This window comes from Vitis vinifera, chromosome 16 (genome assembly GCF_030704535.1).
Source record: "Vitis vinifera cultivar Pinot Noir 40024 chromosome 16, ASM3070453v1".
In the NCBI taxonomy this organism is placed as follows: Eukaryota; Viridiplantae; Streptophyta; class Magnoliopsida; order Vitales; family Vitaceae; genus Vitis; species Vitis vinifera.
Genome location: NC_081820.1, coordinates 679,803 through 694,074, shown reverse-complemented (window position 1 = coordinate 694,074; position 14,272 = coordinate 679,803). Strand labels below are relative to the sequence as shown.

At 33.9% G+C, this 14,272-nt stretch overlaps 1 protein-coding gene across 1 annotated transcript; it reads right to left on the bottom strand.

Moving 5' to 3' along the window:
* Nucleotides 1-318: 318 nt before the first annotated feature.
* LOC100240904 (phenylalanine ammonia-lyase-like) lies at nucleotides 319-3,159 on the bottom strand. Its single transcript, XM_003633938.4, has 2 exons — nucleotides 2,671-3,159; nucleotides 319-2,328 (listed from the first exon to the last, which is right to left on the bottom strand). The coding sequence occupies exons 1-2, from the start codon at nucleotides 3,051-3,053 to the stop codon at nucleotides 579-581; spliced, it is 2,133 nt and encodes a 710-aa protein (XP_003633986.1). The 5' UTR covers nucleotides 3,054-3,159; the 3' UTR covers nucleotides 319-578.
* Nucleotides 3,160-14,272: the final 11,113 nt, after the last annotated feature.

Here is a 14,272-nt window from a genome sequence, read left to right as displayed (position 1 = left end):
AAGAGAAGACAGGATATGGAATGAGTCCACCTCATGATAAAATCATTCAAATAACATATAGAGAATCTTAGACTAGTCAATAATGACAACCTATTAATCAAAACCAATAGGTTGGAGAGTCTAGTTAGCAAAGAGATTGACTCTAAGAGAGACACATCCAAGAAACTCACCTAGGAAGGTTAATACATGGGCAAACCAATATCAATTACATTAAAAAAAATTCAGTTTTTCATTATCATTGCAAGCACATTGATACAAGATATCATTTTATTAGAGAGTGCATTATATATATATAAAGTAGAATTAAAATTTGTAAAATCTCAAGATGGAATTGTTGATATTTGTACTACAATCCTACCATTTCAACAATTGGTATCAGAGCTCAAATTGTAGTTATTTTTACCACAATCCTATTACTCCAACAAATTGGTATCAAATATTTTGCATAGCCAAGAATTAATACAAAAAAATTTTGTATCACAAAATTGAAAGCGTGCAGACAATCTCAAGTTTTACAAACAGAGATGAAAGAAAGTTGGAAGTGAAAAGTAAAAGAGTATGTGCAAGGGTGAAATCCCCTAGCAGATTGGGAGAGGAGCACCGTTCCAGGCACTGAGACAATCCAGAAGAGGGTCGATGATCTTCCCCTCACACATTGCAGTAAACACCTTGTCAAAATCCTCCCCTGGTGACCTCACCTTTTCACCAGTCAGCAGCCCTGTTCCCAGCTCCTCCCTCACAAACTTGTACAATGGGTATGACCTGCACTCCTTGATTCGGTTCGGAATTGATGGGTTTCCACTCTCCACCCCATCTCTTGCGCTCTCAACCTCTTTGGGCAAAACGGCCTTCAACTCCTCCTCGAATGCCCCTATTTTTTGGAAGATTGAGGTGCTGCCATTCTTCTCATTTTCGCCATTGTTCAGCGCATGTTCCACCAGAACTTGCCTTACCTTCTGCATCAGTGGATATGTGGCGCTGCAGGGGTCATCGATGTAGGCAAATACATGTTCCCTATCCACCACTTTTAGCAAATCCTTCTCGCAGAATCTCGATGGGTGGAGTTCTCCATTGGCTCCAGTGGTTAGAGTTTTCTTAGCTACGTGGCTTACAGTCTTCTTCACTGTGCTCTTCAAATTCTCCTCCAAATGCCTCAAATCAATGGCCTGGCAGAGTGCCACTAGGTATGTGGTAGACATGAGCTTCAAGATATCCACCGCTTCAGCTGTTTTCCGGGAGGAGATTAAGCCCAAGGAGTTCACATCTTGGTTGTGTTGCTCAGCACTTTCGACATGGTTGGTGACAGGATTGGCCAAGAACTGGAGCTCTGAACAGTAGGAAGCCATGGCAATTTCTGCTCCCTTGAAACCATAGTCCAGACTCGGGTTTCGGCTTCCAGAGAGATTTGATGGCAGTCCATTGTTGTAGAAGTCATTGACAAGCTCTGAGAACTGGGCAAACATAAGCTTCCCAATGGCTGCAATGGCCAAGCGGGTGTTGTCCATGAAGACTCCAATTGGGGTCCCCTGGAAGTTGCCACCATGTAGAGCCTTGTTCCTGGAAACATCGATCAAGGGGTTATCATTCACAGAGTTGATCTCCCGTTCGATGGATTTAGTTGATGCTCGGATGACTTCAATCTGTGGGCCAAGCCATTGAGGTGAAGTCCTGAGAGCATATCGATCTTGCTTCGGCTTCTGCAGAGGATCCATCTCATGTAGCTTCTTAGCTTCTTTCACATAAGAGCTTCCATCTAGAATGTGCTCCATAATGGCTGCAGCCTCGATTTGGCCAGGGTGGTGCTTCAATTTGTGAGTCAAGTGGTCAGTGAATTCGGGCTTCCCCTGCATCACTTCAGCAAAAACAGCCGATAAAACTTCTGACAAAACTGCCAGCACATTGGTCTCAAAAAGCACCATAGAGGCCAAGCCAGAGCCAACTGCAGTGCCATTAACAAGAGCCAGGCCTTCCTTAGGCTGCAACTCAAAAAATCCCGACTCGATCCCAGCCATTTTAAAGGCCTCTTCGGCATTGACAACTTCACCGGAAGGTCCAACAGCTTTGGAATTAGGCCTGCCGGTGAGAAGACCAGCGATGTAGGAGAGAGGAACCAGGTCTCCGGAGGCAGTGACGGTGCCACGCAGAGGCAAGCATGGAGTGATGTTGTGATTGAGGAGCTTGGTGATTGCTTCCAGAATCTCAAATCTGATGCCGGAGTAGCCTTGGAGGAGGGTGTTGATCCTCACGAGCATGGCGGCTCTTGTTGCTGAGTGAGGCAGTGTGTGGCATGACTCTCTTCCGTTCCCAAATATCCCAGCATTCAAGAACCTGTATCAAGCATCAACAACCCAGCACATCACCAACCAATTCAAGTTTTCAAATCAAAACAACTGTTTCAGATAATAGAAAGTAACCAAAAAGGACTGGATTCATTAAGAGATATGAATAAGTTAACACGTCAAAGTTGACTGGTGGCCATTAACTCACGTATCCTAACACCGAGTTTTAAAAGTGCTTTTAAGTTTTTTTTTTTAACATCGGCTATCAAGTATTCCTTGGCGAAATATTAAAAGTAATTTTTTCACTTTTCAAAAGTGATTCAAACTACTAATATTTTTCCAAAAGTGCTTTTATGAAGTATTTTCTAAAACCACTGTAAAGTAATTTTACCTGATGAGCTCCTTCTGAAGGGCACCACCTTGTTTGGTTCTCCTATGTGAAGTGGCACCAAACCCAGTGGTAACACCATAGCTGTCGGTGCCTTTGCTCATGCTCTCCATCACCCACTCACTGCTCGCGTTCACGCCCGCTCTCGCCGTCTCCGACAACTCCACACCCACATCCCCCTCCCGCCCGGCGATAGCCGCAACCTGCGATATGGTAAGCGTCTCACCACCGAGCCGAACAACCGGCTTCCGGTACTCCGCCACCATGCGCTTCACTTCATCCAAATGGCTTCCCTTCAACGTCTCCGCAGCCATTCCCCAGTTCAGCGGATCACTCACGCAGAAACTCTCCACCTTGTTGCTTCCATGGCAGTTCGTTGCATCCATATCTTAGAATCCCCACAAAGAAACAACTTCAGAAAGCTGGTTTTTCTCGACAACCGAGAAGGAAAGAGAGAGAGAGAGAGAGGAACTAGACAGTAGTGCTCTGAACTTACTAAGGTGTATGGTGAATGAAACTTCTACTTATATAGAACTTTTCGGCCGTGCAGTCTTTGAAATCCCACAGGGTCACTGGTAGGTGGGCTGGATGGCGAACTGGCTTCATGTGCCTTGTTGAAACCCAATCCAGACCCTTAATCTGTCTACGCCAAAGGCTCAGATGCTGCAACGTGACGTGGAATCCACGTGGATATAGGGATGGAGCCCGGATGGTTCTTACTGGTCAAAACCCAAGACAAATGTGGTGTGCGGTCAAAGGGTTGGTGGGGTGTGGGAGTTGTTAGCCTACTTAATGTAATTTCACTTCCTTGATTAAAAAATAACGAAAGTAAAATCATTTGACCATGTGCACTGCATAAAAGAAGTTAAAAATCGGTTTTCAGTCTTTATAGAAAATAGAAATTTGTTTTCAAAATTTTAGTATTTTATTTGATAGTTTTTTTTTATTTCTAATTTTTATAAACAAAGAAAAATAAATAATAATTTTTAAAGAATAAGTAAAAATTATTTTCATCAAATTTTAAAAATAAATTAAAAATAGACGGAAACCTAGTTTCAAAAATTAATATGTGGATGATATATGGAAAGTAAATATGAGTCATATAGGTAGTAATATCATATTTGGATGAAAGAGCAATATCATACTAATAAGTGAGTATTCGTCAAAAGTGGGGATTTCATTTAGTCGTCAAAAGCCATTGGATTTGACTAAATTCCTTGTACTTCCACCTTCTCTCCAACTCAACTTTTGTATCAATCCATTCAAATATGAAAATATATTCTGCAAACAGAAACGTGTTTGGAAAATACCAAGTTAGGTGGTCCATGCTTATCAAACCACTGTGCCTTTTAATTTGTGTGAATTATAGCCTTTGATAAGAGTAAAATCAAGACATAAATAAATAAAATTATTATAAACCAATAAAACTTGGGTAGAAAACTATAACACACAAAGATGTACATATAATATGAATATGAAAGTTTTTAAATTCCATTTGAAAATGACTTTGAGATGATTAGAAATTATAAACTTTTTTTAACTAATGTTTTGATGTAAATAAAAGAAAATACTTTGAGAATATAATTTTTAAAAATTTAAAATTCCCTATTTAATAAGTAATTGTTCTAAACTAACTTCAAAAGACATTCTAAATTTTTAGATAAATTTTTAGAAGCGAATCTCAAAACTTTGCCAAATATCTTTATTTTGTTTTAATAATAAAACACTTTAAAACATTTACAAAGTGCTTTCAACACATAAAAATAATGTTTAATTATGTTTCTAACTAATGCATGTCTATAATTGAATGTTTTTTTTATATAAGTTTTTGGTTGTTTAAAGAGGCTTCTATTTTTACCTTTGTTGCCTCAGCTCATGCTTGAAGGACATAATGTGGACCCGCATATTTCACATGCGTTCCCACTCAATCGACAAAACTCACTTTTATTGGTAAAAAATTAGTTTTGGAAAAGTTGAAGTCGTCACTTATTTGATTTTATTTTAAAAGGGAAAATAAAATAAGAAAGAAAACCCTAAAGAAGTAACTCCATAGTTTTTGGAAAAGCATGTCTTTGAAAAACCCGAGTCTTGGTCAGGGGATCAGGTTACCTATTGGGAAGGTACCTCTAGAAGGTAGCACCCATCTAAGCCTAACAAATGTCTCTACTGACTAAGTTGAGAGAATTTGGGCAATTAATTGGTTGATTGAGGGTACCTAGGTAGACTAATGTGATTTCAAAAAAATAGCATACTAAATAAGAGAATCAATCACAAATCATAAAGAAGATTTAGGGTGCGTACCCGGATTACTTCTTAAGCGCTATCACAATACATCAAAGTTAATTCAAATAGTATATCATCCAGCATGTGTTTTATCATAAATAATCGAACAATGAAACAATATATCAAGATACCCAAGCACTATCAAACATAGGCGCGGTTCACAGTGACAAGCATATTCACATAATTTAGATGGTAGGTGATAGGGGGTGTACTTGGAGAGCATAGATAACTTGTAACGTGCTTCCGCAAGACATGAGGAGTTAGATAATAAATAATAAAATACAGAAATCCTAACATGCTTGTTATCTAATTAGCATAGAAAAAATTATCAAAGTATACGAAATCATCGATTATCACATACATCTTGTATATAATTCCTAAAAAAATAGATAGATATGATTTCAACAAGTAACAAAGGTGACAACAAAGATGAGTTTTGAAAAATTTTCTTATGTAAGGATTCCACCAATTCTCCAATTGATATACACAAATCTAGCCCAGAATTATCGCATTTGTTTGGGACTACAAGCTTGGATTCGTATTCCATTCAAAACCGTAGTTTTTATTGAAAACTGAAAAAGATGCAAACCGATCAAAACATGGTTGCATATTATTTAAGAAAATGAGATTTTGATTCTAAGGACTCTAAATGAATTTAAAAAAAAAAAAATTTAAAGGGATATTTTGAGAAAAGTGTTTTGTCTTGAAGTGAAAGAAATTAATTTGAAGACAACAAAACAAAAGAAAAGAAAATCCTAAAGTAAAATTTTTGACAGCCGAGCTAACTAGAGTGGTGAGAACGAAAACCAATCTTCACTATTTTTTTATGGCCTCTGAAAAGTAAATTTTACAAGAGACTACTAAAACAATAAACTATTCAAACTTAGATCAAATAAGCTAATGAAATATCCACCAAGAATTAATGACTAGTATTCAATAAACATATCAATTGAGAATAATAATCAAGAACTAGCACGTGATCAATTAAACACACAAACGCATCTAGACTAATTAAAATGGACCAAATTAAATCAAGGCAAATATGAATTTTCAAACATAGAATCAATTTTATTAATGAACTAATATTATAGAAAATACCTAAACTAAATAGATGAGTGAAACTAAATCAGAGTAAACTAAAGGCATGAACTTTCAAATATAGAATTGATTTTATTAATGACCTAAAATTATAAAAGCATCTAAAATAATTAAAATGAATCAAATTAAATGAAAGCAAACTAAAAAAAAAACAAAATATGAATTCATGGAATCAATTTTCTAAATAAACTTACATTACTAAAATGAAATCTAAGCTTAAAATGAATTAAACAGTAATTAAGGCAAATCTAAAATCAAATCCTTAACACATATGATTAATTATTTTAACAAACTAAAATTTTATAAGAGCACTTAAACCTAAAGTTGAATTAAAAACTAACCAAAACAGATTTTAAAACTAAATCTTTAACCTATAGAATCAATCTTATTAACAAATGGATAAATAGATAACACATAAATAAATAAATAAAACTCAAATATAATGATGAATTACAAATGTATTATAGTAAATTCAAATGGGATCTTTAACATATTGCATTAATTATATTGACTAATTAAAAAAAATATAAGAAAAGAATCAGCTTACCCAGTTGGATAGGTGCGTGGACTGTATGTTGTATGTTTCCCACAGTGGCAACCGTGTGGATGATAGGATGAATCAAAAATCAATCGGCGATGCGTGCTCCAAATCAATCCGAATGGTGTGTGGTATTAGAGGCAATCGTGCTTTCCCCGAAGCTTCAATGGTGTGGTTGAGTTAGAACCCTCATCTCCTCCAAAACCAGCGTCTTGTGCACTACCAGCCGGCTACCTCTCCTTTTCTTTCCAATGGTGCGGCTGCACCTTTCTTTTCTCTCCAATGGTGCGGCTGCACCTCTCTTTCCCTTCTCAATGGTGCGGTTGCACCTCTCTTTCCTTTCTCAATGGTGCAGCTACACCTCTCTCTTCTCTCTCAATGGTGTGGCTGCACATTTCTCTTCTCTCTCACTGGTGCGGCTGTACCTTTCTCTTTTCTCTCAATTCCATCTCTATCACGCTCTCAATCAATCTCTATAATGCTGCCCCCCTCCACATCCGATCACCTTCTTTTATCTTCCCAAAACATTCTCATTCTCTTCCCTACGCTCAGCATTTTTTTTTCTTCAACGTGCTGAAAACTTCTTTTCCAAAAAAACCTTTTCCTTCTCTGTATCTTCCCCAAAAACCATCCTCATTCATCCATCATTTATTTTCTCCTTTCATGCCCTAAATCCACCTTTCCAAAACCAGTGTGACCCCTTCTCATGAGCGTCCTCTGCACTCCTTCCCATTGACTCCACCTACATGGAAAGACCACTCACCAGCCCGGAGAGAGCCAACAATCATCTGTGTGATGCTGAGTCACCTTCCCAAAAATATTCTCCATGCCAAATCATGCGTATCGTGTTCCTTTTTTGGAGAGGCCGCCTTCCATGTGTGTGCATGTTGCAGCCTCTTTAGATGTCCACTGCACTATGGTCAGGAGAAGTGTCGTTTTTAATACTCTTTCCGTCGGGATTGAACTGTCTCTGATAGGAGGATTGTCATTTTGCTTCTAAATAATCAAGGGATCTCCATAGGGGAAGTGACATTGAGTTATGCTTGAGAGAAGATCTAACAGGTTCAACCATAACTTAAAGAAACTGCTTTAACTTGGTCAAAGAGCCCACATAGATGATCGGAAGAGAACTCAATATCCTATCATACGATTCAACAGCTCTAGCTATTTCAAAATGGCTATGAAAGTCAATATATTCATGATCTCCTCGAGGGGTCTTGCTTTCTCCATCGTCTCTTCATCTACCTGCAAAAGGGTTCTTAGGTCCTCACTTTGCTGAAGCTCATGATGCGATGCTATCTTGTTAACAAATATATCCAATGCTTGACGCCTCATCTTAATAAATTCAGCACTAAAATGAACTTCTCTCCAGCACTCTTTTTTGGAAGATCGAGGAGAAACAAAAATGCCTTTGTACTTCTCAAAGAGACGGTCACGTAAACAAACAAAATCATTGTAACATCGAATAACAATTTTCTCTTGACCTTGGTACTCAGGTAAATTTGTCTTGGTGATGACGTGATAAAAGATGTAAGCCTGGACGTTATTGCCCAATTTGATAGGATCTGTGATTGAGACCGATAAAAATGGTTGTGTACTCGGAGATCTAGGGCTTTGCGAAGACCCTGATCCGCTTTGCTGCGTACTAATCATGGTTATGTGCTATTTCAGGCATGCTTCGATGAAGAAGGTTCAACGGCAGAGTAAGATCGTAATCTAAAGTCTATCGGTGTGTGCAATACGCTATTCCGACAACCGGTAAATCTTCGAGGAAAAGATAAATGGCATTAGGTTCGCCAACATGATACGTCACCGAGTCTTGCGCTCACTGCATAAATTAAAAGTTTGGCTCCTTGTTGAGAAATGTGTCGAGGACGTTGCTTTCCAGCTCCCCATTCCCCAGGTTTTCTCATGCAAAATAAAAATAAAAAAGTAATAAAGAAAGCAAGAATCCCCTAAAGTCAAACAATTCCCTTCATTAAAAGTCAACATTCCTTTCACTAAAATTTCAAGAAGTCATTAAATCCGCAAATAAGAAAATATCAATACATAGATAAAAGGTATAATACATAAATAAATAAATATTAAACATATTCAAAAAAAGAAATTAAACTAATGCAACATATAATAATAATCGACGTGTCAAACTCAAACCACGAAAAATTAAAAAAATTCATTTCATGCAACCACAAAATAAAATAAATAAACAAAATACAAATAATAATAATAATGAAATAAGATAAAATAAATCAAAACTCACTTAACCCTAAAATCAATTAATAAAATAAATAAATAAAGAAAAACAATAAAAAAAAAAATATAAGTAAAACTAAACCTAGAAAAGTGTCTAAGTGGGTCTAAGGTGGTGCCTAATGGACCAAGTGTATCTAAATGGGCCTAACAAGGAAGGAAAAAAACCTAAGTCTCAATTAAAGCTACCTAGAATCACAATGGGGTCAGATGAGTCCCTCAACCAAAATCTTCAAGGTGACTTAGAAAAGATAAGCTACATGAGCAGTAATGGACCACAAAGGAATTGTTGTAAAGTACCAAGCGAACATGTAATAGGACATGTGCTAATAGGACAAAATGAAGGGTCTACACATAACCAACATATTGTGATTTATTCTCTTTTTTGTTTTTCTATGCTCTACACTTGTTGCATATTGTTTTCAACGATGACCGGTTGATTCTTCAATTCTATCTCATCATTAGTGTCAATTGGTTCTTAAGTGGATGCATGGTGAAGCACTCCAATATTAATATATTTATTAAATGTAAGTCCTAAAAACTTGTTATGCTCACATCCTCTCTTTTGAAATTGCGATGTCTTTGGATGTATCTAACAAAATAAATAATATATATATGTGTGTGTATTAATATTTACTTGTAAATAGTTTTATCACACTTCCTTTGTAACATTCATAGTGTTTCTTTCAACACCCCAGTTAAATCTTGTTTGTTTTAATAACTTACTACACTTACAATGCTTAATGCCAAACCTATTAAATTTCTATTTAACTTGTTTTATGGGGTAGTTCTGATTGCTTTTTCTTTTCATATCTTCACGAATTTTAATTTATATTTTTGTATAAATATTTCACCTCTCATGTTTCCTTCATTTATTTCCTCTACCATGATATCTATGAAAATTTTTCTATGGTAGAACTCCATAAAATTGTATAATTCATATCCATTAATTCATTAGATGTTGCTCATATAAATTGAGCCATTTGATGTTGTCACTTAAGAAAGAAAACCAATGATGCATATAAGTACAATTCATGCACAAACCATCAAGAATTCTAATTGCATCTTTAAAGCATTTGAAAAGCACATTGAACAAACCAAATTCAACCATTATAAAAGCACAATAGGAGACTTTGTCCTTATCCTAGACTTATATTGACTTTGCCTAAATTCTTTAGCCATGCTTGCTGCCCGAATTAACGGTTCCTTATTCTATACCCTCTTACTTATACCACCATGGAAAACTCCTATTTCTTTATTTCCATTTCCCTCTTAAAATTTTAACCCATTTGGCCTTCGAAGAGGTGGCACACTCTTTATACAAAATAATTAAATATTAACTATATATGGTAACTAATTTTGGAGAAGAGAAAGAAACTTTATGATTTTGGCATTGACCAATGATTATAGCTGGAAATTCAACCCTCCAATATTCTAATTACTACCATTGTTTTGCATCCTAGTTGGACCCATCCCCACACCCACTCCTACCGCACTAACTACTTAACTACAATATTTCTTTTTTTTGAATTCTAAAGATATAAAATGCCTTTCAGATAAAAATTTGGGAAAAGAACCATAGGTCCTTGAAACTATACAACCTCAATTGAATAGTCATATTCATCCATACCCATGATGAAGAATCATGAACCCTCAAAATAACATCCAAAGGTATGCAACTCACGAGCATAAAAACATAATTTTTTTTAAGGGATTAAAAGAGTAAATCAATTAGGAATACAAGTTAAAAATAGTTTTGTACTTTACATTCATCTCATAATTTTTGTTTAATTTATTCTAATGGGTTAAATATTGTCTTTAGTCTTGATATCAACTAGATCCAATTTGACTATCTACCCACCATACACATACATAACTCCATAAATAATGGGGAGTGAAGCTACCTAAAATCAACTTACCTAATAATAGGTACCTTGGCAATGACCTACCTCAAGGTCTAATAAACTAACAAACCAGACCCTTAAAAGAAGATATTACTAGCTCTTGGCTTCTAGTGAAAAAGGTTATTAACCCATGTGTCAACCCATGAAAGAGTTTGACTCATGATAGAATACCCTAACTATATAAAAAAAATGATGCATGGCAAAAGGATGTCCTCCTCCTCCATAAAAAAATCACTCTCTGCATCTACCAAATGACAAAAATCCTTCTCTGTGTTTACCAAACTAATGAATAAAAATTCATTCATGAAGATTTTGAGCATCTTCATTGGCACTGTTTGTGTGAAAGTTTAAGCATTCCTTAGTTAGAAAAAAAGTTGTCACAGAGGGTCGAAAATGAAGTTGAACCATTCCAATGGAGTGTTCTTTTATTTATTTTCCTTTTGTAATCTTTTCTTCAATTATTTTTATCTTGTGTGATATTCAAAAGAGAAGCAAATATGGATCACAATAGTATCCTTCTTTGTTTCACGCTAAGAGAGTAATTCTTGAATACAATAAGAATTTTGAGAAGATATGTCTACCTAAAACCAATAGCCTTAGGGTCTATGACCTAAGTCCCAGGTGTTATGACTTAGCCCCCCATGTACGTGGACATACCTAATAATATTTGTATAGCAAGATAAGCAAGTTTGAAAATTGGAGCCTACCGATTCAACAACTACTACATATTGGAAAATGGTTAATGACATAGTTACAAGCCCATGGCACAAAAAACTAGACAATCTTCATCTCAAGCAACCAAAGGTACCTCATTCTCAAAGTCCATCAAAGCAATTCAACCCACACCTACCAGCCATGATACCCATCCTCAAAGTTGATAACTAAATTTCTATCAAAACGACCACTTAAGACATGTTGCATCTCACTCAACTTGTTCGGGAGTTTAAAACTCTTTTTATCAAGTGAAACTTGCTTATGCTTTTACACCTAGTCAAAGGCACTCGTATGAAATTAAAAGGCTATAAAAGTTGCCAGCAACATATGATGGACAAACATGCTTCAAAACACCTTGGGTGTTCATAAATAAGATGCACCGTAAGAGGTCACCTAAGTCATCAAAAAGCACAAGAATGATCTTCATATTAACTCCCATACACATTAGCTAAATGGAAGGAAATCTTATCACTAAAGCAAGTGATCACAAGTTAAGAAAACCTTCCAATTGAAAACCTAAAGCCAAGTTAGTTTCAAGGAAAAAGGCCTTACTGATAGTCTAATAAAGAATAAATGGAAAATGTGAATAACCAAAAAAAAATTATAATTAAAGGTATCTCTACTAAGAACCCTAAAGAAAACTAGCATTAATCCTTCTAATTCAAGACATCCCTTTGTTAAACTACCTTATATGGTTGTATGTGAAAGTTATCTTGGTGGAAAATTGGCCTCTCACTCTTTTGGAAATGAATCATCTTTGTGCTTAGGCTACCCCTGCATCTTTGGGTATAGGTTGTATTTATATGTATTAAGTCAAATTTTGCCTTCGAGTATGGGGTCAACTTTGCACTAGAAAAACTTCTATATATGAGCATGGATCATCCCCATGGTAAAACCTTTAACCAATGATGAAAATATCGGTAATCACGGATATATCAGTATTTCGATTTTATGGATATATAAAATATATTGGAGCTATATCGATGGATATTTTGAAAAAATATATATATCAATGGGCTTAAAATTGATGAAAATTCATGAAAATATTTTTTTTAAAAAAAAAAAAAACCTTGTAGAAATATAATTAGAAGTATAATAGACATTTTAAAATTATTTTGTTGAAAATTTTGATATATGTATATTATGATTTATCATATTTGATGATAATATCATATACATCAATAAAAAAATATGAATTTTATAAGTGTATATTTATTATTAAGTTACATTAAATACTATTTCATAATAATATTATGATATTTAATTATAATATGTCTAATTTAAAATATATTTAATATTAAAATTATAATATATTTAATTCAATTATATTAAATAATATAAAATAAATGATGATGTATGCATAGTTGTGATATTTAACAATAATGTTTATAATTTGAAAACATGCTTTATGCATTATCATTTAATTTGGATGTATTTAATGACATAAAAAGAAATAACGATAATTTGTATAAGTATTTTTTATTTTAAAATTTTGATAATTTTATTAAAAAAATTATATTTATTTTATATATAATTATTATAAAAAAGTCACAATCACAAAAAACAATTTATTTATAATAATTTTATTATGTTTAATTTATAATATATGTATGTAATTTATAATATTTGTTTATATATATGCACTACAAGAAAAAGGGTCATTGTTGACATATATTATCTTTACTTAAAGTAGTATATGTCAATATTTTTTATTTAAATGGGAAACTATGACATATAAAACTTAGTTAAAAGAAATAATGACATATATGAATTCTAGTGATTATTCCATGACTTATGACGATGCAACCTTGATAGAGAATTTATAAGTCAATATAAGATTTTAATATATTCATATGTCAAGGTAGGTAAATAAAGGCAATAATGACATATATGGAATTTGATAAAATTTTCTTTAATTTATAGTAATACAATCTTGATAGAAAAATTATAAGTTAATATATATAGTTAAAATATTCTTATGTCAAGGTTGGTAAAAGCTATCTTGACAAATGATTTTTAAGTCAATGTAATTTCATTTATAAATCTATCAAGGTTATATTAGTAAATATTGAAAATCTCACTTTTTTTTTCTTTGAATTCTTTTGTTTTTCTTTTAATTCTATCTAAACCCATTCCCATCTAGAAGCAACTTGAAAGAAAATTCTAAGAGGCCACCATTAAAAATTTTGTGAAAAGTAAAAATAGTTTTTATGAAAATTTATTGGATTAGATATTTATTCTCCATGCAAATATATATCCTTTATAGGATTTAAATTTTTGTTTTTGTTTTTGATTTTTTGCATTTTTTTTTTTTTTTGCATTTTTATGACATTTATTAAATGATGTAACATGACTTCCTTTTGTTTGGTTTATTATTGCAACCATAATAATTATGAAAAATAAATTCATTATAGTCTTTTAGGAAAATTTGGAACTTAAAAAATGTGGTCCTTAATTATTTTAGGAAACTATGGTACTGTTTACAAGTACCATTATATAATTTATTTGGACAACAAGAGAAAACATAAAATTGTATATCAAATTTCATTAATTATACTCTTAAGATAATGAAATTGTTTTATATTTATGCATAAAAAAGTTGGAAATAAAATATGTAATTTTAATTCTCTCTTATCTAAGTCCTAAGGATGATTTGATCTCATAATATGATAGAAACCACTGGCATGAGGTTGTCCATAATCTAACCTTAAATATGAATGAAAATTTCTTTGATCTTGAGCTCAGGTTGTGCAAGGAATGCTTACTCAAGGTTCAAAAACATTAATCAAAGGAACATGAAATTAAAGCCAAGTGAAAG